The following is a 27,593-nucleotide window of genomic DNA, read 5'->3' on the forward strand; positions in this document are numbered from 1 at the left end:
GTTCAATCTCCAGCACCACAAAAACAAACAAACTGACATGAAACCTACAAATGTGTTGTTTTTCTTAGTACTTATCAGAGGATATAACGTGAATTACTTTTATTGTTACAACTGGAGCAAGTCTAAGAAATGTTTTCGGGTTCTGCAACACATGCTTGTTTGAATACGCGCGTGCCTGGTCACCGCACAGGCTTCCAGGTGTTGGTGGCTGTCCTGGGCTACCCCTTTGCCGTACTGTTTTGTTTTATAGAATTTACTAAAAATTACAGTATTTTACCATACTTTATTTTACTTTTGGGGATCCTTTTTGTTTAATGATCCCATCTAGATTCCCTAATGTCCCCTCTAATTATGTGGGATATTTGATTTCTTCCTGGCAGAAGTACCTTTCCCAGCTCCATCTGTCAGTTTTCTCTCCCCTACACCAACACACACACATCTCTTGAGTAGTCACTTCATATAAGATTGGGATACACAAATCAACCTGTCATTCCTCCCTGTAACTTATTTCCCCTTGACTGTTTACCTAACCGTCACAGAGTGTCTTATTTTTTAAACAGATGCGTATTCGTGTCACATTCTTTTCCTGTATAAATCTCACAGACCCCCGTCTCCCCTTCTCCACACGACTGAAGTTCTGCCTGCTTGCATTTCCTTAGGGTACGATTTAAGAGCCCTGGTTCTTCTGGTGGAGTAGTCGTTCTGGACTTGCACACGTCCTGCTTCTCAGAACCCGAGCCTCTCGTGTTCCTAAATCTTCACTTACGTCCTGTCACGATCGTTTCCTGACACACATTTCAACATTTCTTATGCAAGGAGACAGGGACCCACCAGACCCTAGGCTGGGGCGTGAGTCTCCCCAGGCATCTCAGATTCGGGATAGGAAGTCTTTCCTACCTTCTCAGTGAGCTCCGTGCTCTCTTCCTGTACTGTTTGACTGCCTTTCCCTGTTGTCATGGCGTGTGAATTGTGCCCTCTTCTGGGAGAGCGTCTGTGTGCATTGCATGGAGAAGGGCAGAAAATACTTTAAAATTCAAACCCAGCCAGGTGAAGTAGCGGACGCCTGCCTATAGCTTTGACTGTCTGGGAGCCTCAGGCAGGAGGATTGTCAGTTTGAGGATGGCCTGGGCAGCTTAGGGGGGGGGGGGACCCTGTCTCAAAATACAAGAAAACGGGGTCTCAGGATATAGCTCAGTGGCAGAGTGCCTTGAGTTCAGTCCCCGATACTTGGGTGTGGGGTTGGAAATTCATTTCAAAAACTTTCTAGTCGCTTTAGTCTACTCTGCATCTGTTGCAGAAGATGCTGTCTTATACCTTATTGTCCTGAAGAGTTTTATTACTGTGCTTCCTCCAGTCAAAACAGTTGCAAGCTTTAAATATGAGACCAGGTCTTCTCTGCTTACCTTACTCTTCTTTTACCAGCTGAATTTGAAGAATTCAAATTAATTTTATTCTAGGTTAAAACTTAATGAGAAAAGAAAACAGCTTCCAAAGGTGGAACTGTACAAGTTGCGTTGACGTGATGTCTGCTTTCACGTTGTTAACACCACCACGGCATTTGAAGGGGTGATTGAGGATGAACTAATTAATAAAGACCAGGGGGAGTCACGTCGTGATTTACAAGTGGAGATTTTGATACTCAGTCCGTCTCTTTTGTTTAGATGTCCCTGGTAGATTTGGGGAAGAAGCTTCTAGAAGCGGCGCGCGCAGGTCAAGATGATGAAGTTCGTATTTTGATGGCAAATGGAGCTCCTTTTACCACAGACTGGGTAAACCATCACCTTGATGTTGTGTCCTCCTCTCCCTCCTCCCTTCTCTTCTCATTTCCGAGTCTTTTCAGATAAAAATTTAGTCAGCAGTATGTTTATAAGTGGTAAAAATATTTTAACTTTTTCTCAAGTTTGTTTTCAAGTTTAGAATTACAACTATCTTTTCAACTCATTGGTTCATATAATTTTTGTCAATACTTGCCAACTTTAGCCAGATAGTCTGTCCACAAGTTTTTCTTTCAGACTTGGGAGTGTATTGTTGTGGGATAAATATTATATATAATGCTTGAGATTTAATTTAAAAGTCTTATAAACATCACAGGTAGAATTTATAATCCAGAAAGTGACACATAAGGATGGGAATTATGACTTCTAAAAAGAAAAAAGTATGGCATTTAAATTGATATTTTGCAAATGATTGTAAACATACCCAAAGGGAAGGGACGGGGCGGGAGTGAGAGGCTGGTCCCTCAAGGCGGCAGTTAAGGCAGAAGCCTACACTGTTTAATCTTACGGGCAAAGCCAGAGGGACGGTCTTGGCAATATGGAGGGCCAGCCCTCTGATAACAACTAAAAATGACAGATTTTGATTTTTTCTTTTTACCTATTTATCCCCTAATCTTTTTTATTTTTTAAGTAATATTTTTATTCTGGAAAATTTCAAGCATATACATTTCAACCCCTGCATACCCTTCATCCAACTTCAGAAGTTATCAAATCATGGTGAACTTTGTTTCCTCTATAACTCCATCTACTTTCTTTGTTCTGTGTTATTTTAAGGCAAATTCTAGGACCCATATAATTTTGAATATTTCAGCATCTATCTTTCAGGGACAAAGACTCTCTCATTAAAAATCTTCAAGAAATTCTTAAATGTACTGCTGACATAGAAGGAAAGGAACTATTAACCTGAAAAGCTAAAGTGAAGACTGGAATCCAGATAAATTTTACCCTAAGAACTTTTGCTGAACTTAGATTTGCCCATGGGTTTCACCACCTCACCCTCGCTGGTAGGGGTGGTGAAGACAAAGATCTGGGACTGCTCCTGGAGAGAAATCTGATGGGAGATCCCTTCTCCATAGTCCTGAAGCTGTACCTTCATTGCAGGGTGCACCAGAAATACCCCTCACCTCTACCTCCTGGGCTCCCTGTGCCTCTGCTATGGCACTGCGGTACTGCAAAGAAAAGGACCTGAGTTGAGCCAGGACACAGGTTCAGTGGAGGGAAAGTTTGTTGATGAGAGTCAAAAAACCCATCATTTGTATATGTTTACAGCCTGAACTCACAAATAGCTGTGTATTCTGGGAAACTATAAACTGAAAAGCGAATGTGAGATGTTGTTTGCGCTAGGGATTCCCTCAGGGCCTGGAAGGAGCAGATGCATATCCTCTCTGGAGGAACTTACTTCTATCCCAGGCCATACCCACTAACGAAATTCCACAAAAAATGAGCAGTGGCAAACAGCTCCACACACAGACACAAAGCCGTGCGAGCAGTCGCCGCTGCAGCAGCTGGTCGCAGAAGCAGACCCACCGAGGACTGTAGATTCCATAGCAGGCTGTACTTAGCATGCCCCTGGGTTTAATCCCTAGTGACACACACACATAAATAAAATGTAAAATAAAATAAAGGAAAAGATCATTTATGCTTTTGCTAGTGTTTTTAAAATATGACAAAAGTTTTGACCTACTTTTTTTTTTTTTGCGGGTCTCGGGGTGGAACCCAGGGGCATTTGACCTCCGACCTACACCCCCTGCCCTATTTTTTATTCTTTATTTTGAAACCGGGTCTCACTGAGTTGCAGAGGGCCTCACTAAGTAGCTGAGGCTGTCCGCGAACTGCGATCCTCTGGTCTCAGCCTCCCGAATGCTTGACCTACTTTTAAAGAATTAAGTTTATTAGTACATTTATTTGAGATGAGTAGATGGAAAGAAATTGTCATAAAAACCCTGATTTACTCTTTTCTTTTTTTTCTTTGATGGCACTGGAGTTTGCACTTGGTCATTGTACTTACGAGCTATACATTCGACAGTTTTTTTTTTTTGTGTGTGTGTGATACTGGGGATGAAACCCAGGGGCATTCTACTTCTGAGCTACATCTCCAGCCCTACTTTTTATTCTTTATTTTGAAACAGGGTCTCACTGAGTTGCAAAGGAACTCACTAAATAGCTGAGGCTGTCCGCAAACCGTGATCCTCCTGTCTCAGCCTCCCAAATGCTGGGATGACAAGCGTGCGCCACCACGCCCTACTCTTTACTTTCTTATTTTTTTTTTTTTCGTGGTACTGGGATTCCTGGAAACCCTTCTACTTCCGGGCTACACTCCCAGACCTATTTTATATTTTTATTTGGAAACAGGGTCTCTTAAGCCAGCGTGGCTGGCTTCGAACCTGCGCGATCCTTCTGTCTCAGCCTCCCAAGCGCGGGGATGACAAGCGCGCGCCACCACGCCCGCCCCCTCCCCCTCCCCCCCTTTTGAGACAGGGTCTCACGAAGTGCATATCTCTAGTTTTAATGAAGATGTAATAGGCTTTTGAATTCTGTGGATGCAGATAATATAACTGCTTACAGTGTAAACATAATATAACACAAACTATTTCGTAGTAGACGTGTATTAAAAGTAGTTATTCATGTGAGTTTCTTTTTCTCGTGGCCCAGCTGGGAACTTCTCCGCTTCACCTGGCAGCGCAGTATGGCCATTATTCCACCACAGAAGTCCTGCTTCGCGCTGGCGTGAGTAGGGATGCCAGAACTAAAGTGGACCGGACGCCGCTGCACATGGCAGCCTCCGAAGGACACGCCAGCATAGTAGAGGTTTTGCTGAAGGTCGGTGTGCTGTCGGCACTTTGCTTGACTCTGAGCCTCCCAAGGACTCCATGGTCTTATAAGAAAAAGAATGGGAACTGTTTAAGGTTTTCTTTGGGAAGGGGAGAACTTGGCCTTCAGTCATGTACTTGATAAAGTCAAATAGAGTCAGTCCTTTTTGTGAGGGACTGTGGTTTTGTCTTAATATAGTTAAATTCTTTAGAAGGGAACGTTAGGCTTGGATGATTGATAGGCAAACTAACAAGTGATGTAAATGGGGACTTATCTTCAATTATATACATGCCAAAGAGTGATGTAGAAAATTCTCTAACAAAGTCTTAGACATCATTCAAGATGAATTTTAATATGTTTTATTTAACCCAAAATATACAAAACGTGAAAATGATATGAAAATTATTGAAGCCGGGCGTGGTGGTGCATACTTTGTAATCCCAGCATTTGGGAGGCTGAGACAGGAGGGTCACAGTTTGCAGACAGCCTCAGCTACTACTTAGGCCCTTTGCAACTCACTGAGACCCGGTGTGAAAATAAAGAATAAAAAATCAGGCTGGGGGTGGAGCTCGGAGGTAGAATGCCCCTGGTTCCATCCCCAGTACTGCCCCCCCCCCAAAAAAAAAAAAAACCAGAGAAAGAAAGAAGAGGAAGAAAAATTGATATTTTTCTATTTCTTTGGTGTTACGACTTTGAACTTCAGTGCCTGTCTATACACACAGCGTATGTCTGTTCTGACTAGCCAAATTCAGGAGCTCAGTGGCTGCGCGCGTCTACTGGACAGATACCACCAGAGAGCCCCCTTCTCATGCCTTTGTCGTATTGGTATAAATGAGGACGTGGGGCCATCTTTTGGAGGAGCACTCGGTGTTCCCCTTCACTTCCTAGCCCTTCATGCTCCTAGCTGAAAAACAGAGGGTAATTGCCTCGTTTCAAGAAATCAGAAGGAAAGCAGTCGGGAGCGCGAGAATGGGCGCCCCGCGATAAGTGGCAGCTGTGCCAGGAAGGCGTGCATTTAGCACGCACGAGGCAATTCTGTACTTGCTCTTTCTTCCAAGTAGAGCGAGTAGTGTTTTGCGTTGGGAAGTCTCCGTAGGCCACCATTTAGCCGCCTCTTGCTTTGCAATGTATCGTAGCACGGCGCTGACGTCAACGCGAAGGACATGTTAAAGATGACCGCGCTGCACTGGGCCACGGAGCACAACCACCAGGACGTGGTGGAGCTCCTGATCAAGTACGGCGCGGACGTGCACACGCAGAGCAAGTTCTGTAAAACCGCCTTCGACATCTCAGTGGACAACGGCAACGAAGACCTGGCAGAGATACTACAGGTGACTTGGCTTTTAACTTAAAAAGCAAGCCGAAGGAAGCCGCATAGGTAGACGGTCTCTGTCTTGTAACCATTTAAAGCTTGGAGATTTTATTTACGTACTTACCTACCTTGTTTATTTATTTTTGTGGTATGGCAATGGAACGCAGAGGTGTTCTACCTCTGAGCTACACCCCTAGCCCTATTTTATTCTTTTATTTTGAAACAGGGTGTGACTAAGTTGCCGAGGTCCTCATTCAGTTGCTGAGGCTGGCCTGGAACATGCGATCCTCCGGTCTCAGCCTCCCAAGTACTGGGATAACAAGTGTGCGCTGCGCCTGGCTTGTCACTTTTTGTTCTAGACTATTATTTCTGACAGGCCTTTGCTCTTAGTTCATTACGATTCATTTTCCTCATGGTCAGACCACAGTGTTTTTGTGTAACAGATTAGATAAGGTGATTGCTTTCTGTGTTTTGAGTTTCTGAATTCTCTTTTTCAACATGTATTATAAATTACTTTATATAAATTTTTGAAAAATTAACAACCATAGCCTGACCTGGTGGCGCTTACTTAAAATCACAGTACTGAGGCAGAGAAAGGAGGATCACAGGTTCGTGGCCAGCCTCAGCTACTTAATGACGCCCTCTGCAACTTAATGAGACCTTGTTTCAAAATAAAAAATAAAAAGCCGGGTGTGGTGGCTCATACTTGTAAACCTAACATTCAGGAGGCTGAGACAGGAGGATTGTGGTTCATGGACAGCCTCAGCTAATACTTGGCAAAGCCCTTTGCAACTCAGTGAGACCTTGTTTCAAAATAAAGAATAAAAAATAGAGCTGGGGGTGTAGCTCTGAGGCAGAATGCCCCTGGTTCTACCCCTAGTACCGCAAAAATGAATGAATGAATGAATAAATAAATAAATAGAAGGTCAGGGGTGTGGCTTAGACGTAGAACACCCCTGGGTTCAGTCCCTAGTAACTCCCTCAAAAGGCAACCATAATAATAACCTTTTGAGCTAGTGATGCAGTCTTTATCGTTCTGATTTCTTTTATTTTTCACTATCCTAAAAAAAAAAAGCCTTTTCTTTCTATGGTTAGTTTTGGCTTTACTGGGAACCAACACTGCTTCTCTTTCCTTCAGCCAGACGTTACTGATATAAATTATCTTATTTACTGACACTTCTTGTCTATCTTCTTGTTTTCTCCGATAAGATCTCTCTTTTCCAAAGGTCATCTGACTTTATCGAACTTGCACAAGTTACTTAAAATATATTTTAAGTTCAAGGAAATGAATTTTACCATGTCCTTTCTCAGGCTTTTGTACCCAGGAGTGCAGTTTGGGAACAATTTATTGGAAAGGCCAGGCTTTGTATATGTTGTTATACATTGCCACATGAAGTGGTAGAAATAAATTAAATTTAACTTCTGTATCTGCAGAGCAGGAGACTGACTTTCAACATCAAAGCCTTTCAGATACCCATTTCTCCTCAAATGGGATTCTGCTGCTTTATTCAACAGGCGATCTTAGGGTATAAATTCATATCTATGTTCTCCCACTGTGCTCTTAGGCATTTTATAAACAAGTGTTTCCATTTATGTTATACTTATTATATTCTTTTTAGAGAATGCTCCTTTATGGGTGTATTTGTACTCCACTGAGAAACTGCGCCAGCTACTCTGGTTACCATTCTGAAAACTTGGTGGTTTGTTTCCCAGATTGCTATGCAGAACCAAATCAACACAAACCCGGAGAGCCCCGACACTGTGACGATACACGCAGCGACCCCGCAGTTCATCATCGGACCTGGAGGGGTGGTGAACCTAACAGGTCTGGTATCTTCAGAAAATCCATCCAAGGCAACAGGTATTGAGATGCGCATAGGGTAGCCGTTGGGATTGTATGCGTTAGTAGCTATTCAGCCTTTTAAGAAAGGACTGTTGAAGAATGAGGGTAAGATTTTATCAGCCACCTTGGTTTCTTTGGTATTGGCAAAAAACATTTTTCTGAAACAAAACCATCTAGAGAAAGGTGATATTACAAAATGTACTGCAGTATTACCCGGGCTTTGTTTAAGAGTTGGACAAGACAGGATATGAGAAACACACATTGGGTTTAGCGCCTTAAAAATCCCCTCTCTTTTCTCTCATAGACGAAACGGGGGTGTCCGCTGTCCAGTTTGGAAACTCCTCTACGTCAGTGTTAGCTACATTAGCTGCCTTAGCCGAAGCATCCGCTCCGCTGTCCAACTCCTCAGAAACTCCAGGTCAGAAAAACAAGTTAAATGTGTGCATTGAAAGCTGCAGGCTCAGCCGGGCGCGGTGGGCACGCTTGTCATCCCCGCGCTTGGGAGGCGGAGACAGGATCGCGCAGGTTCGAAGCCAGCCGTGCTGGCTTAAGACACCCTGTTTCCAAATAAGAATATTAAAATCTTGGTCTGGGAGTGTAGCCCGGAGGTAGAAGGTCTTCCAGGAACCTCAGTACCACAAAAAAGGAAAAAAAAAAGTTGCAGGTTCAAATGCTTACAAAGGCCAGGCTGCAGTCAGCAGGGCAGAGACCGTGGACCCAGGGCAGATCCAGCAGGTGACAGACTTGTCTCCAGTGTCACCAGATTCTCTGTGTTCATGCGGAGCTGAACATCTGGATTTTACGAGAATATTAAACCGGGCAACTAATCAAAATTTTAAAAATTGTATCCTTTACAAAAAACATGACTTGTGTGTTTTGTACCAGTAAGATGCATGACTTCAGTGCACCAATAAAGAAATTTAAATGTCCTTTTACCCAAGTTGGCCCTTGCTCTATCAGTGTAAGTTTTTGTTTAAAAATTAATAAATATATATGAGCTTACTGTCTTTTTCACAAACTTTATTTTTTGATAATTCTATGGAATTATGCAAACATCTTAATGACAGATATGACTAGGAAATGGTGTACAGAAAACAGTAAAGTGTTGCCTGTGACTAAACGAGGACGTGTGGTATTGACAAAGAGCTGGTTCAGATAGTGTGCTATATATTTACCTGAAATACTTTGTGCTGTAATTATTGTATAGGCAAGATATTTTTTAATTAGGAGATTTTTAAAATTACAAGAAATATTTTTCTTACTATATTGAAGCCATTATGTTTGGGTGAATGCTTATATAAGTAAAGAATTTATTGTCGTTTATTCTTTTTTAAAATTTTTTTTATTGGTGCATTGTATTTATACATCATAATGGAGTAAAAAACTTGTGTAGACATAAATGGACACATCACCCAGCCAGCCCCACCCCGCTCCCTCCCCACCCCTCCCTCCCATGCTTGGCTTAGTGGTTGACTAGGATATGAGTAAGTACATGGTACGCTTTAGAGAGTTTCCCTCTCCCCCTCCCATCCCCGCAGTTAGGTTGTCTTATTTGCTCCTCTGTAGGATTTCCTTGTTCATCTAGAGTTCCTCCTATGACTCATTTCTCCTTAGCTTTCGCATATTACGGAAAGCATCTGATTTCTTGTTTTTGTGACTGACTACTCTCACTTAGCGTAACGTCCTCCAGCTCCATCCACTTCCCTGAAAATGCTGCAATTGAGTTTTTTTTGATGGCTGAGTAGAATTCCATTGTGCACATATCCCACAGTTTTGTAATCCATTCATCTGTTGATGGGCATCTTGGCTGGTTCCATAGTTTGGCTATCGTGAATTGTGCAGCTATGAACATAGATACACATGCATTAGTTTGGTAGTTTGGCTTCCTATCTTTTGGGTAGATACCCAGAAGTGGTATTGCTGGATCAAATGGTAGGTTTGTTCCCATTCTTCTGAGGATTCTCCATACTGTTTTCCAAAGTGGTTGCTCTAATTTGCAGTCTACCAACAATGTCTTAGAGTTCCCACTTCTCCACTTCCTCGCCAGCATTTGTTGTTGTTTGTGTTTTGAATGATTGCCGTTCTAGTCGGAGTTAGGTGAAATCTCAGGGTAGTTTTGATTTGCAGCTCTCTGATTGCCAATGATGTTGAGCATTTTTTCATGCATTTATTGGCCATTTGAATTTCTTCTTTTGTGAAGTGTCTAGTTCACGTGTCCATTTTTTTTTATTGGATTATTTGTTTTTTTAGTGTTGAGTTTCTTGAGTTCTCTGTATATTCTAGATAATTAGTCCTCTATCAGAGGAGTAGGTGGCAAAAATCTCCCATTCTGTTGGCTCTCGACTGAGGTTCTGGACAGTTTCCTTTGCTGAACAGAAAGCTCTTCAGTTTCATGCAGTCCCACGTTTTGATTCACCTTTTAGTGTGTTGTGCCTTTGGGGGCTTGAGAAAGTGTTTATCTGTGCCTATGTGTTGCAGTGTTGGACCTATGCCCTCTTCAAGGAGCTTCAGGGTCCTGGTCTAATTTCCAAGTCTTTGATCCATCTTGAATTTACTCTTGTGCAGGGTGAGAAGGGTTTTTTTGTTTTGTTTTGTTTTGTTTTTATGCTGGGGATTGAACCCAGGGATACACTAACACTGACCTCTGTTTCCTAGTCTTCCTCCCCCATTTTTTTCTTTTTCTTTCTTTTTTTATTTATTGTGAAACAGGGCTTGTTAGAGCTGATCTCAAAATTGAAATCTTCCTGTCTCAGACACCTAAGTACTGAGATTATAGGTATGTGCTACTGTGCCCAGCCAAAAAGGTGTTTTTTTTCCTTTTCAGTTTTATCAATAATAGTAACAATAACAACTCATCGGAATGTTCACTCTCTGTGCTAAGCATTGTGGTAAATGTTTAACTTATGATCTCATTGAATCTTCACCAAAAAGCTTCAAGGTAGATGTAACTGGGTTTTTGTTTTTTTTGTTGTTGTTTTTTTTTGACTTGGGAGAAAAAATCCTACCCTTGTTTTCTTTTCTCTCTCTTTTTCTTTAACTAATTAGTGATGATAAACATTTATCCATGCCCCAGCTTGTTCACCATCATAATGGGGATGGAACCTAAGCCTTTGTTATTTGTGAATCTTTAGATTTTTCTGAGTCACTTTTGTCTGCTAGCAGTTTTGTACATCATCATGTGGACATGTATGCCTGGATCTTTTTTTTAGCACTTTAGTAATTGCAGAAGCCATCAAATAAAACTGATTTCCAGGTTGGAAATGTAGCTCAGCATGCCTGAGGCTCATAGTGTGATATCCAGCACTTCAAAGGAAAAAAGAAAAGAAACGCCAGGCGTGGTGGCGCACGCTTGTAATCCCCTGGCTTGGGAGGCAGAGACAGGAGGATCGTCCTGGTTGGAAGTCAGCCTTGCTGGCTTAAGAGACCCTGTTTCCAAAATAAAAAAGTATAAAATAGGTTTGTGAGTGTAGCCCAGAGGTAGAAGGGTTTCCAGGAACCCCAGTACCACCCCCGCCAAAAAAAAGAGCCACTGTGTTGGCACACACTTGTAATCCCAGCATTTGGGAGGCTGAAACAGGAGGATCGCACGGTTTGAAGCCAGCCTCAGCTACTTAGTGAGGCTCTCAGCAACTTAGTGAGACCCTGTTTCCAAATAAAATATAAAATTGGTCTTGGAATATATTCCAAAGGTAGAAAAGCCCCTGGGATCCACCCTTAGGACCACCAAAAAAAAAAAAAAAAAAAAGAAAAAAGAAAAGAAAGAAAACTGATTTTATTAGTGGTGGTATCTATTTGGTTAAACTTATAAATAAAAAATTTTAACTAAATTACGTACACCTAAAAATTAAATGACTTTCCTTGATAGTTCGCTTTCTAGAAATTTTGACATTTAGATTTGTCTCCATGAATTGCTCACAATCTTTAAGATATTTTAAGAACTTGCATTGAGTAAAAATTCAGGAAGTGTGTTACCATCAGTATCTGTGCTGCAGCTCATCTGAGGTGCTTAATTAGAGAAATGACTTCCCAAAGCTCACTGTCTCAGGCTCAGGCAAAGGTAAACCTGCCTCTTGGTTATCCAGTGTTTTCCCCCATCAATCTTTAGACTCATCTTGATTTTAGAAATGTTTACTTACATATAAATGCAAGTAGATATATTTTTTTCTAAAGCACATCTTAGGATGAGTGAGAAATATATTAGAATCACTTTTGTTTTTTCTTTTCTTTTTTCTTTTGGTGGTACTGGGGATTGAACCCAGGGGCACTCTACCTTTGAGGTACACCCCCAGTCCTATTTATTCATTTTTCATTCATTCAATTATTTTGGCACTGGGGATTGAACCTAGGGGCATTCTACGTCCAAGCTATGCCCCCAGCCCGATTTTAATTCTTTATTTGGAAACAGGTTCTCATTAGGTTTCTGAGAGCCTCCCTACAACACTACAGTGCTGAGGCTGGCTTTGAACCTGCGATCCTCCTGTCTCAGCCTCCCAAGTACTTGGCATTACAAGTGTGCAACACAATGCCTGGTTTTATTTTACTTTAATATATTTTATTTTATTTTTGTGGTACTTGCGAATTGAACCCAGGGGGCATTCTACCTCCATGCTACACCACCAACCTTATTTTTTATTCTCTATTTTGAAACAGGGTCTCACTAAGTAGCTGAGGGTGGCTGCGAACCTGTGATCCTCCTGTGTCAGCCTCCCAAGTACTGGGCTAATACGTATGAGCCACCATACCCAGTTCTCCTCTAATTTACATGTGATGGAACTGAGGTTTGTGTAGGTTGAGTATTTTCCTAAGGCAGCCAAGTGGTGGGAGATTCGTGCTTTTAGTCTGACTGATGCCGCAGTTGTGTGTCTGTGACCACTGCAATAGACTGTCCTTCCTTCACAGTTTCTTTGAGTGATCTGTGGGCTGGTCTCTTGGAATATTTGCCATTTGGCTTGTGTGATATCATTTGTCTCATATCAAGAAAAAGCATCATTGTTCCTATTTTTATTTCAGAGATGTGTCTACCTTTCTCTGTTAATAGTTCATTGAAGTGTGTTCTGCTACTCTCTTGACATACATGTATATGTATGTATACATACATGTTTTAAGTCAGTGACTGTAGCATTATTAAGTTTGAAGGTTTTAAACTTCTTACCTGTTTGGATATTTTGCTCTTGGGTTGTTGTTGAGGTTTTGAGGGGAGGGATTACAGTTAGAGTCTTCTGTAACGGGTCTCCTTTCACTCTTTCCTTAAATACCTTACCATCGCACGACTTAAAAAGAAAGCCTTGTAGATGAAAGCAAGAGTGCTTATTATTTTAATGACAGTCATTGTAAATAATACAAAGATGAAAGTTCTTGAGTTGTACCTTGATTGTATGTGATCACAGAAGTTTCCTATGCATGATTATGTTTTAAAATATCACTACTTATAATTAGCATTCAACCAGTGAATATTCCTTTTTCATATGGATATTTTTTTAAAAATCAAAGCAATAAAGTGTTTGAAAGTCTTAGTAGTTGCTCTCTTGAATATATTGCTATTTTATGCCCTACATTTTATTTTATATACCTTCCTGAAATTTTCTTAAGTGCTTGGTGGTAAAATTTAATTATAGCTTAAAGCAAACAAAAATAATGAGAGCACTCAAAGCAAAGGTTGTTTGCATTTTGAACATTCTGTAGTTAAGTGTTGTGACCCTTGTTTACCAAAGCATGCTGGAACAGAGTCAAAGCCAGGCCTGTTGCCCTATGTCCTAAATGTATCTTGAACACTAGGGTCCAGAATTTGTCTTTTTTTTTTTTTTTTTCCAATACTAGTTACATTAAAAAAAAATTTTTTTTTTTTTTGGTGCTGGGGATCGAACCAGGGGTATTCTACCTCCAAGCTACACCCCTAGCCTAGCCCTTTACCATTGGGGGTATTGTATCATATTTAAAAATTGTATTTAATTTTTATTTTGAAAGAGTCTCACTAAATTGCCAATGACCTCCATAAACTGAGGCTGGCTGCAAACCTGCTATCCTCCCTCGACCTCCCAAATGCTGGATTACAGGCACACACCACCATGCCTGGCTAAAAAAGTTTTTTATGTTATCAATTTTCGAGCTCCTTGGAGTAGCAGGAAGATGGTCCTGTCTGTGTTGACTTGTAGTCACAGCAGACATGTTGTCACATGCATGTTTGTTTTCTCTCTGAGACACACACAAACAAACATTTTTATTTTGCCAAATTACACAAAAATAGCCTCTGGACATCAAGATGACCATTTCCTTCTTCTCTCTCTCTCTCTCTCTCTCTCTCTCTCTCTCTCTCTCTCTCTCTTTCTTTCTTTCTATCTTTCATACTGGGGGTGAATCCAGGGACTTTTCTACCTCCAGGCTATACTCCCAGACCTATTTTATACTTTATTTGGAAACAGGGTCTCACTAAGGTGCTGAGAGCCTCACTCAGTAGCTGAGGCTGGCTTTGAACCTGTGCGCTCCTCCTGTCTCAGCCTCCCAAGCGCTGGGATTACAAGCGTGCGCCACCACGCCCGGCTTCAAAACAGCTATCTTTAAATACAAGAAAAGGGCAGCCTTTGACCTACCCACAGCTTCATTATTTTTCCTGAAATCATCCATTTAGTTTGCCAACGTATCTGACAAAGGGTCCATGTTCACATTTCCCTACTTTTCCCCAAAATGTCCTTAAGAGCTGTTTGTTTTTCATCCAGGATCCAAAGTGCACACATAGTACCCGCTGCTGTGCCACCGTGGTCTATCCTATGTATTGCTGTGCCTCTCCTGTGCTCATGGCATTGAAGTCTTTGTAGGGCCCAAGCCACTTGTCCTCAGGGCTGCCCACGCGGTGAACTCCCTTCTCCCCTCTCCCTTCCCTCCTCCCTACTTGTCTTCCTCTCCGTTTTGTTTTGTTTGTCTTTTGAGTGGACATGTTAGGGATTGAGCCCAGAGCTCACAGGTGGGCCAGGCACGTGCTCTCGCTGAGCCGCAGCCCGGCCCGTTTGTGCTTGATCGTTAGATGCAGCTCAAACACTTGGAGGTGAGCACAGGCGGCACGTGCGGGTCTGATGGCCCCCGTCGTAGGCACACAGTAGCAGACTGTCCTGCAGATGGCTGCTTGGTGAAGGTGGGACGGCCAGGCCTCTGCAGGTGCGCCTCTCCTGCGTAGCTAATAGTCATTTCTGATGTGATGCTTTGAGAACATCTCAATATTTTGTTTCCCCAAAACATTTCAGGACTGAGTGCTTCTATCATCCGCTAATGATTCCTGCTAGTGATCCTTAGAAGCTACGATGATAATTTTTAATTTGCTATTCCTTCTATTTTAATTAGACGCCATTCTTCTATTAGGAATATCTCTCCCAGACAGGCGTGGTGGCACACGCTTGTAATCCCAGCATTCAGGAGGCTGAGACAGGTAGAATGCTCCCCTCCCCGCAGACTCAATCCTAAGTACTACAAAAAAAAAAAAAAAAAAAAAAGGAAAAAAGAGAGAAGACGAGAAATTGTTTATTTACATTCTTTTTTTCAGTACTGGGGATGGAACCCAGGGGCATTCTACCTTCGAACTACACCTCCATTTCTACTTTTTATTCTTTATGTTGAAACAGGGTCTCACTGAGTTACAAGGGGCCTCATTAAGTAGCTGAGGCTGTCTGGGAACCGTGATCCTTCTGTCTCAGCCTCCCGAATGCTGAGATTACAAGCACGCACACCCTGCCTGAAATTGTTTATACAAACTCATAAAAGACACTTGGAACTGTGAAACTCTTAAAAATTGTGAGGCATCAGTGTTTATACAGGTGTCTGTATCATCACTGGAGACTGGATTTAAAAACCATATATATACGAGTTATTCTGTCTAAGAAAGAACAGAGAAAGCAAAAGTAACAGATGAAGCAAAATAAATGTCTGTCAGACTGTTTAGTATGTTCACTAATTTTAACTTTTTTCCCCTCCAGTAGTGGCCACAGAGGAAGTGGTTACTGCAGAATCCGTGGATGGTGCAATTCAGCAAGTGGTTAGTTCAGGGGGCCAGCAAGTTATCACGATTGTCACAGACGGAATCCAGCTCGGCAATTTGCACTCCATTCCAACCAGCGGAATAGGCCAGCCCATCATCGTAACCATGCCAGATGGACAGCAAGGTTAGTAGCGCACATTTACAGAAAGTCTGTGTCTATTTGCAGCTTTCAGGAAATTCCAAAGCATTTATTTTGTCTTGAATTGCATTTTTGTAACCTATTGCAGTAGACATAATTGCTTGATTTGATTATTTTTTCTTTTTTTGCGGGTCTGGGGCTGGAACCTCAAGGCATTTGACCTCCGAGCTACAGCCCCTGCCCTATTGAAACCGGGCCTCACTGACTTGCGAAGGGCCTCACTGAGTACCTGAGGCTGTCTGTGAACCGTGATCCTCCCGTCTCAGCCTCCCAAATGCTGGGATGACAAGCGTGCGCCACCATGCCTGGCTTGATTTGATTTTTAATATTAAAATTAATTTACTGTCTCTGAATTGTGGACTAGGTGGAAAGAAATTGACCTCAAAATATTCTGGTTGAAAAATGAGTATAAATATCTCCACAGACAATACACAGAATAAAAAATTCAAAAATAAGTGTTAATAATTTCTCAAACCTTTTTAAATAGTTTAATTAATATTTTTTTGTGTGTGTGTGTGGGTCTGGGGATGGAACACAGGGGCATTCTACCTCCGAGCTACACCGCCTGCCTTATTTTTTATTCTTTATTTTTTTGAAACAGGGTCTCACTGAGTTGCAGAGGGCCTCACTAACTAGCTGAGGCTGTCCACGAACCACGATCCTCCAGTCTCAGCCTCCCAAATGCTGGGATTTATAAGCGTGCGCCACCACGCCTGGCTTCTATACAGTTTAATTATTATGTGAACTTTAAAAAATACCATGCAAGCCAGGCGTGGTGGCACATGCCTGTAATTCCAGTGCTTGGGAGGCTGAGACAAGAGGATACATATTCAAAGCCAGCCTCAGTTATTTAGCGAGGCTCTCAGCAACTTAGTGAGACCCTATTTCCAAATAAAATAGAAAAATAAGTCTGGGAGTGTAGTCTGAAGGTAGTAAAGCCCCTGGGTTCCACCCTCAGTACCATTCAAAACAAAACCATTCATAGCCGTGCATGGTGGCGCACGCTTGTAATTCCAGCATTTGGGAGGCTGAGGCAGGAGGATCAGGGTTCACGACCAACCTCAGCTACTTAGTGAGGCCCTTTGTAACTCAGTAAAACTCTGTTTTAAAATAAAGAATAAAAAATAGGGCTGGGGGTGTAGCCTGGAGGTAGAATGTCCTTGGAGCCTATCCCCAGTACCACCAAAAAAATAAATAAATAAAAATGGACTAGGGGTGGTGTGTAGTTTAGAGGTAGAATGGCCCTGGGCTCAGTCCCTTGCGTGTGTGTGGGGGTAGGTCTCACACACACACACACACACACACACACACACACACACACACACAGATTCAAGAAGAGTGTTGCTAGGGTGGGGTGTATCTCAGGTAGAATGGGCCTGGGTTCCATCCCCAGTAACACTCACACCCACATGCACACACGCACACATAGAGTGCAGAAGAGGGAGCCAAGGAGGCCTTTCTGCCTCGCTCTGCAGTAGAAGTCCTTGAGAGCTGGCCAAGATTTGGATCAGGCCCAGGTGCTTTTACGGAGCTTTCAAGTACAAGTTCTTACTTAGAAAACTTTCAGAGTATTTCTTTATCCAGTAGATATAAAATTGTCTTCAAGCCCTGACATTATACAGACTAATCTTAATGAGGAATGAATTCAGGGAAACCCAGGTTTTGGGGAGGGAAGGATCAGGGTCATAAAGCTCAGAGTTCTTGCTAAATTAAAGACTGTGAGTTTGCTACGGCTGCCACACCAGCTGACAGACCGGTGGCTTAATCAGCAGATTAAGTGGCACACTGGTTTGGAGCTGGGAGTCCAGCTGAAGTCCAGGTCTTGGCCAGGGTCGTTTCCTCCCAGGCTGCCCACTCTCCTGGGCTTCTCACTGGGCCACGCTCCTCCTCTAGGACAGCAGCAGGGCTGGCTTAGGACCCGCCCAGACGACCTGTTTACCGCCATGGCCTCTCTTCACACCCTGCTTCCCGATAAGGTCACGCTGAGGTACTGGGCATTAGGACTTCAGCATATGAATTGAGGAGGTGGGGGACACACAACAAAAATTAAAATCAAGTTTTTTTCTTTAGCCAAATGGATTCTAATAGGCAGAGGGAGTCATAAAGAATAAGGACAACTTTGGAAAAGAAGTACACTAAGACAGCCTACTGAAGATTGAGACAAACTTTGTTTTTAATTTTTTTTTTTTTTTTTTTTTTTTTTTTTGCGGGTCTGGGGATGGAACCCAGGGACATTCAACTTTTGAGCTACACCCCTGCCCTGTTTTTTATTCTTTATTTTGAAGCAAGGTCTCACTAAGTAGCTGAGGCTTTCCAGGAACCACGATCCTCTGGTCTCAGCCTCCCAAATTCTGGGATTACAAGCCTGTGCCACCACACCTGGCAAGTGTTTTTTTTGTTGTTGTTGTTTTTTGTTTTTTGCAGTAGTAGGGAAGAAACCCAGGGGCATTCAACCTCCGAGCTGCACCCCCAGCCCTTTTTTTATTTCTTATGTTGAAACAAGGTCTCACTAAGTAGTCAAGGCAGCCCTAGAACCTGCCATCCTCTTGTCTCAGCCTCCCAAGTACTGGGATTACAAGTGTGTGCCACCATACCCAGCTAAAATAACTTTTAAAGCCTCCCTAATATAAAAGGTGTATGGCTCACATGTAGAGTATATAGACAGTCCAATAAACAATTATAAGCAGTTCTTGAGTTAATTTATAAATGTATTATGCATAAAGAGAAAATGCTAATTCTTAATATTTCTAATCTTTTAAGTTATATGGTACTCAGTAATAGTTGTACTATTTTTCATTTCTGTTTATCTATCCAACTGATAGTAAGAGAGATTTTAATGTTTTGACCAAAGAGTTTTTAATGTTGACTAACAAATGCAGTTTCAGTTTGGTTTTTTACTGCTGTGTAAAGCAAGGACAGCATTCATGTATATTTACATTTCTAAAAAGTGCTGTGAAAAATTGAGACAGAACCTAGTAGGAAAACAAAGTTTATAAATAGGCTTCTTTAGCCGGGCGTGGTGGCACACACTTTTCATCCCCGCACTTGGGAGGCGGAGACAGGAGGATCACACAGGTTTGAAGCCAGCCGTGCTGGCTTAGGAGACCCTGTTTCCAAATAAAAAGTATAAAAATAGGTCTGGGAGTGTAACCCAGAGGTAGAAGGGCTTCCAGGAATCCCAGTACTGCAAAAAAAAAAAAAATAATAAATAAATAAATAAACAAAATAAATAGGGTTCATTAATGGTATACCTGCACATTGGAATATTATGCAGCTAAATAAAAGAAAGCTCTTTATTTAATGATATAAGATACTCCTGGGAAGTAAAAAATGTAAATGTAGAACAGTATATCTATTACATTCCTGTATATTTTTACATAAACTAATAGAAGGCTAATTCACAAGGGCTGGGTGAAGTGCTGCATGCCTGTAATCCCAGCTACTCGGGAGGCTAAAGCAGAAGATCACAGGTTTGAGGCCAGCCTCAGCAATTTATGAAACCGTGTCTTAAATAACTGAGGATATAGCTTGGTAGAGGGTCCCAGAGTCTGATCCCTAGTAATCCAAACCAGCCAATGATCCACAAGGAATTAGTAGAAGAGATCACTCTGTCACAGGGTCGGGCAGGAGGCCTTCGGAATGGGCTTACTGCTATCATTCATGAGACATGAATGAATATATTCTCTATCATTTTAAGGTAGATACTATAATAAGTAGATTTCAGTAAAAAAAAAAAAGCAAGAAAGTAAAGTAAAGAAGACAAATGGACATCTTCATAAAAAGCAAATTAATGCTTTTGAAATGTACTTATACTTTGTTTTTTGTGTGGTGCTGGGGATTGAACCCAAGGCATTATACCTTCCAGTTACACCTCTGGTTCTTTTTCATTTTTTTGTTTTGAAATAAGGTCTGGCTGGGTTGCTGAGTCTTGCCACATTGTTGAGGCTGTCCTTGAACCCCTGATCTCCCTGTCTTGGCCTCCTAAGTACCGGGGTCACAGGCATGCATCATAAAGAGCTCGAGGTGTGCTTGTTTTAGATAAGTAGCACCGACAGTGTACGAGCTTTATTCTGTTAAACCAACTAAGGTGGAGTAACACGACCCCCTTTCCGTTTCAGTATTGACAGTACCAGCGACAGACATTGCCGAAGAAACCGTGATAAGCGAAGAGCCACCGGCTAAGAGGCAATGTATCGAAATCATTGAGAACCGGGTGGAGTCTGCAGAAATAGAAGTAAGGAGTCTTTTACCCGGTGTGTCTTGCAGCAGTCATCCAAAATAAATTCAATTTCTTTTTCTTTATCATTATTATTTTTGTCTTTTATATTTATTACTGACCATGTTGTTTTGATACGGAATGAAAGTGCATAGCATTATCATTTGTTTAATTTTTTTTGGTCTTATACATATAGCAAGCCCTCAATAAATAAACATTGAATGAATGAACGAGTGACTAAATACTTTGTTTGTACAGTCTGTCACCAGTGACACTTGGACGTCTTTGGTTCTTGTGCTCCATCCTTTACTTTCTGTTAAACCTATGTACGCCATTCTCACAAGTCACTAAAGGAAGATGCCGCTGTGTACAGATGAGACAAATGTGTTTCTTTCAAAAATGAAATACAAGTATCTAATTGGGCTAGAGGGGTTCTTTTAAAGAAGGTCGGTGTTTATTGGATGGGTTATCTTTTTTTAAATGTAAACACATTATTGAGATATTCTATTTTTCTCTAAGTACTAAATCTTTTTTAAGTGAATACGTAATAATTATGTGGATGGGTTATATTTTTAAAGGCAGTCAGTAACTGCTTATTTCATTATTAGTCCTCTAAAGAAAGTTAAATTTGTTTAGACTATTGATAAGACTGAACTTTTTTTCATTTCTCATACTGTGTAAATGTAAAACAATTTGTCAGTGTAACCAAACCATAGTTACCGCAACAGGTGTTTTTTTTCTTATGTGACTCTGAATAAAATTTATCCATTGAACTTACAACTTATATCAAAGGAAAATGAGGTTATTTATTCTTCAGCCGCTTTGAAAGAACAACTGTAGTGTAAACAGGATTGAACTTGGGACCAGATAAGCGGGTTGAATATTACCTTGACCTCTCGACTTTGAGGCAGGTGTCCTTATCTTTCTCAGTTGTAATTTTATTTTCTCCCAATTGGAATTTAGAGTAATATCTCCACTTTAGAATTTTTATGAGAATTTAAAATATCAACATATTCATTACACATAAATCATAATTTCTGATAGACGTATAGTAGATTTGATGAATACTTAGCAATTCTCTTCAGAGGTCTTGTTATCATGGAAAGGAGTTTTTTTTTTTTTAACAGTCAAGAAAGGTAATGTAATTCTAACTAATGACAATTAGAATAGACCCTTTTCATACTCATTTAAACATTAGCCTTGATGTTTTTGGCCATAATCACAAATGATACACTGTTTAGTTAAAAAGAGTCTGGTTAATGGTTTAACCAGAAAATCTGACTATAATAATTAAATTGGCTAATTGATTAATTAAAAATCTGGTTATAATAATTAAGTTCTAACTCTTGAGTGTGGGTCATGTTATGTCTCCAACATTAATGTGATAGCAGAACCTTGAATTTCGTATTGACAAGCTGACAGTTTATTCCTCTGAACAGCATCAGTATACTTCTTATTTAATGCTCATCTTTTTCCACTTTGTCAGATGACCTTTTTCATGAATATAAGGTGAAAATATTTTGCTATATACTTTGTTTTCTCAATTTAATAAAGCATTATATTTAAATTACTTGAATTTTTATTAGATGTAAACTTATTTAATTCAACAAGTTTTTTGCTTTTCTTCGTGGTACTAGTAATTGAACCCAACTCTATCTCTTGAGTTACCTCCCCAGTCCTATTTTATTTTAAAACAGGTTCTTGCTAAGTTGCTGAGGACCTCACCAAGTTGCTGAGGCTGGCCTTGAACCTGAGATCCTTCTGTCTCAGCCTCCCAAGTACTGGGATTACAGGCATGAGCTACCAGGTCTGGCTACGTGGTATTTTTTAAATGATGGTGGAGCCTGTACCTTTATTTACTAACAACCACTGACTGCTGCCGTTTCCCACAAAGTTCAGCCTGATTCCTCTGTTAGATTCTTTTAGAAATTAGGGTGAATAATTGCAGTAATAGGAAAGTAGGAATTGGGGTGTATTCATCAACTGGGACCGAGCAGATGAAACTTCAGGGAGTTGGATTTTGGGCTTGTATGAAAAATGTTTTTTTTTTTTTTTAATTTTTTCAGTACTGGGGATGGAACCCATGGGAATTCCTACCTCTGAACTATTCCCCCAGCCCTATTTTTATTTTTATTTTGAAACAGGGTCTCACTGAGTTGCACAGGGCCTCACTAAGTAGCTGCGGCAGGCTGTGAACCATGATCCTCCTGTTTCAGCCTCCCAAATGCTGGGATTATAAGCATGCGCCACCACGCCTGGCTCTTCTTCTTTTTCTTTTTTTAATAGAACTTTCCGGTAATGGAAATCTTATTTTCTGTCACCGGAAGTGTTCAAGCCAAGGAAGGCTCTGTGACCCCTTAGGCCTATTACAGAGAGACCTTGACACAGTGAACCTAGATGGTAGAGGTGGGCTGGAGTAATGGGATGAAGAGGTGACCTTCAGTGTGTACAACAAGCCAGGTAATCATTTTTCTATAATATGAAGTCACTCAGTTGAACGTGTACTCTTAGATGACCAGTAGAGTTATATCGGAAGCAGACTTTTACACTTCTTTCTTAAGTGATAACTTGTCTTTTAGGAATCCCCAAATTCTGCAGAGCATTGGTTCTCAGCTGGGACAGTTTTGACTCCAAGGGGCGTTTGGCAATGTCTGGGGACATTTTTGGTTATGAGTAGCAGCGTACCCCTGCGTTTAATGGGCAGAGGCTGGGCTGATTCCCCGTGGTGTTGAGGGCAGCGTTAAGATTTATGTTGTCGAAAGTTATCAGTAATTGCAGAGATTGAAAACTCTGTAAAGGGATTAAAAAATCAACTCATTATACAGAATCTAATTTAATGTGGATTTTCTCTTGTGTATGTTTCGTCTATAACTACCGGAGTAATAAAGAAGGTGCAAAGAATTTGTTTATAGAGTTTTCCAACTAACAATGAAAAAGCTTCTCCAGGAAACTCTGAAAAATTAGATTGGAGAAAAATGATGGTAAACGTTGCGACTTCACCTCTGAGTTCTAACAGTATGAGAGATGAAGTGGGTTTGTTGGAGGGGAAGCTATGAATAAGACCTAACTCTGTCACTACGTCTAAATCTTGAAGATATGTTTGGAGGAAGTATGCTACTTACAGATTTCTCCCATAAATAAGCAACCTTATCCTATTTTAAACTGAACAACTACTCAGGAGACGAGACAAGAGAAATTCAAATTCAAGGCCAGCCTGGGCAATTTATAAAGACACTGTCTCAAAATAAAAAAAAAGGAGGACTGAGGATGTAGTTCAACGGTAGATGCTCCTGGGTTCAATCCCCAGTTCTATACATAAACGCAAAGAAATATTAATCATGACCTTAATGTATTCAAAGAGTAGGGCTAATGATCTCTTTCTTTCAGATTTTATAGGTTTAACCAAAACAAATGCAATGTAAAATGAGTTTTTTTTTTAATTTTGCTAGTAGACTGAAGGACCTATTATTTTGTTTGTATTAAGATATATTCTACTTCTTAGGAATGGGGTTATAGTTGTAGAATACCTGCCTACCATGAGTGAGGCATGGGTTTGATCTCTAGCATGGAAAAAGTATGTGTGTGTGTGTGTGTGTGTGTGTGTGTGTGTGTGTGTGTGTGTGTGTTCTACTTGTAATAAGGAAACTAGGATTTTAACCTTTTTGGGGGTACTAGAGATTGAACCCAGGGGAATTCTACTTCTGAACTACTCCCCCCAGCCCTGTTTACTTATTTATTGTCATGCTGAGGATTGAACAGCATTTCTACCTCTGAGTTACATCCCTAGCCTTTTTTTTTTTTTTGTGGTACTGGGGATGGAACCCAGGGGCATTCTACCTATGAGCTACACCCAAAGCCCTTTTCTTTCTTCTTTCTTTCTTTCTTTCTTTCTTTCTTTCTTTCTTTCTTTCTTTCTTTCTTCCTTTCCATTTCTTTTCTTTCTTATTTATTCTTTCCTTTCTTCCTTTCTTTCCTCCTTTCTTCCTTTCTTTTTTTGTGGGTCTGGGGGTGGAACCCCAGGGACATTCGACCTCCAAGCTACACTCTCTACCCTATTTTTTATTCTTTCTTTTGAAACAAGGTCTCACTAAATTGCAGAGGGCCTCATTAAGTAGCTGAGGTTGACCGAGAACAGTGATCCTCCTGTCTCTGCCTCCCGAATGCTGGGATTACAAGCGTGCGCCACCACACCCAGCTTATTCTTTATTTTGAAACAGGGTCTCACTGGATTGCAAAGGGCCTCACTAAGTAGCTGAGGCTGTCCTTGGACCGCAATACTCTTGTCTCAGCCTCCTGGGATTACAAGCGTGTGCCATCACGCCTGGCCCTAGCCCTTTTTATTTTTTTAAATTTTGAAACAGGATCTTACTCAGATGCTTGCTGAGAGTCTTGCTATACTTTTGAGGCTGTATTTGAACCTGTGATCCTCCCGTCTCAGCCTCCCAAGTACTGGGATTACAGGAATGTGCCACTTTCAATTTTTAATTTTGTTTTGAAACAGTCTTCCTAAATTGCGGGCACTGGCCTTGGATCTAAGATCGTCTGGTCTCAGCCTCTCAAGTGTTGGGACTGGATGTGTGCCATCTTGCTGTAAACTTTCAGTCCACTTAGGCACGGCTGAGAGGCCTCCTGCCAGAGGGGAGTCTAGCCCCTGGGAAAGCATTTCCCCAGCCCTCCCCTCCGCCTTCGCCCCATCCATGTGTGTGCTCCAAGCCCTGCACACGTCACTGCCGGGTTCCAGCTCTGTTGCGCTTGGGTGTTCTTTCTCACTTGTCCTTTGCTGTCTTGGGGATGAGGAGGAAGTAAGAAAAGGTTGGGAGAAATGTAGGTGGCAGCAGGTGGAGCCTGGAGTTGCTTAGATTGGAGGTAAGGGCCATTCTGGTGTGCGCTTCTACATTTGGTGGTAACTGGAAGATCTGGAGACCAGACCGCTTAAGACAGTCAGTCACTCCCCTCTCTGCTGGAACCACGAGGAAAAGGGGAAAAGAATGTTGGCTGTTCACTCTCAGTGTGCGGCAGGGCAGCATCACAGGAAGAGACTGTATGTGACCCTCATAGGCCATGTGAATGGGGAAGGACGGCATGGTACCATCTCAGGGGTTGTAATAGTCATGTGTCAAGGAGGCACTGGTCCACAGGAAGAGGCCCTCATACGGTCTCCAGCAGGCTGCTGAGCCCTCCCCGCCCTCTGGCCAAGAGCCTTGTTTGGAATAACCCTGTGATGTGCAACTCTCCCTCTGGCCCCCACCTGGCTGAGAGGTCTGGAGCCTCTGTGATGAGGTTGCTTTATTCCTAAGACTGTGGACTGTCCCTTGGGCTGGGCCAGTGCAGTTACTTCTGTTCCTGTGCTCCCTGGAGGTGAGGGAGAGGGTTCTTTGAGATGTTTTCCTTAAATGATAGCTAAATAGAGGAAAAGTGAGGAGAAGGAAAAAGAACACCTTTCATTAGCCTGGATTTGTGTCTCGGCTCTCAATTTATTGAGGAATTCTATTATCCCTGTATTAACAGTAGAGATCTCTACTGTGTCTCGTTAGAGAGAGTGGTATTTTAATGGTTTGTTAAATGGCATGTCTATTTATTTATTTATTTATTTTTATTATTTTTTGGTGGTACTGGGGTTCCTGGAAGCCCTTGTACTTCCGGGCTACACTTCCAAACCTATTTTTTATATTTTTTTTTAATTTGGAAACAGGGTCTTTTAAGCCAGCAAGGCTGGCTCCGAACCAGCACAATCCTCCTGTCTCTGCCTCCCAAGCGCGGGGATTACAAGCGTGCACTACTACACCCGGCCAAATGGCACGTTTTAGAAAACAGTCTAGATCAGCACGCCTCATCTTACAGGAAGGGTATCTTGCCTTTTGTTGCAAAGGAAGATATATATATATATATTTTTTATGGTATTGGGGATTGAACCCAGGGCCATTCTACCTTCGAGCTACACCTCCAGCACTAGTATTTTTATTTTTTGAAACAGGGTCTTGCTAGGTTAATGAAGAGTCTCACTGAGGCTCCTTGATTCCACAATCCTCCTGTATCGACTTCCCAAGAACTGGGATTATACGTGTATACCACCATGCTAGGATATTTTTTGTTATTTTTTATTATTTATTTTTTGTGGTACTAGAGATTGGTCACAGCAACATTTTGCATCTGAGCTGTTACCCAGACCTTTTTGTTTTGGGTTTTGAAGTAGGGTTTCACTAGGTTGCTGAGGCTGCCCTCAAACCTACAATCCTCTCATCTCAGTCTCTTACGTACTCGTAGTACAAGTCTTTTCCACCATACCTTGGGAGGAAGATTGTTTTAAAGCAGTAGTTTTAGAATCCCATAAACCTAACTCCTTACTGTGTGACCTTCAGAAAGGTGCGTCATCTCCGAATATCATTTTTCTCATCTGTAACATGAACCTATCTTAAGAGTGATGGCATTGGAAATCATCTTGTTTAGTTATACAGTGGACGCTCAGTAAATATTATTTTATAATTGTTACCTTTAGATGACAACATCACAAGTAGAGATATAAAGAGATATAGTTGTATATTTTTCTCGTAAAACTCACTCTCTCGGTGGGGTTTTCCCTACATTGGCAGGCTGGCTTTGAACGTGTCATCCTCCCCCCTCAGCCTCCCAAGTGGCTAGGATTATAGGCATGTGCCATCTTGCCCAGCTGTTTTAAAACTTCTGTAGTTTTTGTAGAGCATATATAGGTGCCAGTTTATTCTGTTAGTCTTACTTCTGATTTAGAAATAATTTCACTGAGCACAGGAAGTAATGTCACATTAAATGATAGGAAATATCACACAAGTGGCTCATGGCTACTGCACAACTTTTCATCTGAAGATGTATGCTCAAGTCTATTCATAATGTATTGCGCACACATTGTAAAAACTTTTTGTTTTTTAAATTTAGGAGAGAGAAGCTCTTCAGAAACAGCTGGATGAAGCGAATAGAGAGGCACAGAAATACCGACAGCAGCTTCTCAAGAAAGAGCAAGAAGCAGAGGCTTACAGACAGAAACTAGAAGCCATGACTCGTCTCCAGACTAATAAAGAAGCTGTGTAATGGAAATGAACCCGTGGTTTGATCTTACTTCTGGTCAAGAAAGCAGTCTTGAACTGTGCACAAGCGTCCAGTCTTGGGATTCCAGGAAAATAGAAGAGACCACAGATTGACGATTGGACTTAAGCCATGAGCTCTGAATTCTTGTAACATAAAACTTCAGAAGTTGTGAAATGTATTTAAAGCTAAATTTTGTAAATAGTTCTCGTTTTCTTTTTTACAGTTCCAAATGAATTGATAAAGGTTGTTGAAGAGATCCCAAAACACAATAAGCCACTATTATTGTGAATTCTTTTTGATTTTAGTATGAACCATAATTTCTCAGACATGGAGCAGTTTTAAGGGTGATTGCTGTTGATTAGACCAAACGTTGTGTAATAATTATGGTGTACTGATGCTGGCATTACTCTTGTAG

The 27,593-nt window shown here is 41.4% G+C and overlaps 1 protein-coding gene across 13 annotated transcripts; it reads left to right on the forward strand.

Moving 5' to 3' along the window:
* Positions 1-1,661: 1,661 nt before the first annotated feature.
* On the forward strand, positions 1,662-27,181 carry GABPB1 (GA binding protein transcription factor subunit beta 1; the record flags this gene model as incomplete). Of its 13 annotated transcripts, none has more annotated exons than XM_080707697.1 (8): positions 1,662-1,790; positions 4,428-4,595; positions 5,723-5,917; positions 7,612-7,759; positions 8,046-8,159; positions 15,703-15,888; positions 20,022-20,137; positions 27,029-27,181. In XM_080707697.1, the coding sequence occupies 8 exons, from the start codon at positions 1,662-1,664 to the stop codon at positions 27,179-27,181; spliced, it is 1,209 nt and encodes a 402-aa protein (XP_080563823.1). The 13 variants fall into 13 exon arrangements, with proteins under 13 accessions (XP_080563823.1, XP_080563828.1, XP_080563829.1 ...); XM_080707702.1 differs by having other exon boundaries at positions 1,662-1,769; XM_080707703.1 differs by having other exon boundaries at positions 1,662-1,769; positions 15,706-15,888.
* Positions 27,182-27,593: the final 412 nt, after the last annotated feature.

This window comes from Muscardinus avellanarius (assembly GCF_963383645.1).
Source record: "Muscardinus avellanarius genome assembly, chromosome: 12".
Taxonomy (NCBI): Eukaryota; Metazoa; Chordata; class Mammalia; order Rodentia; family Gliridae; genus Muscardinus; species Muscardinus avellanarius.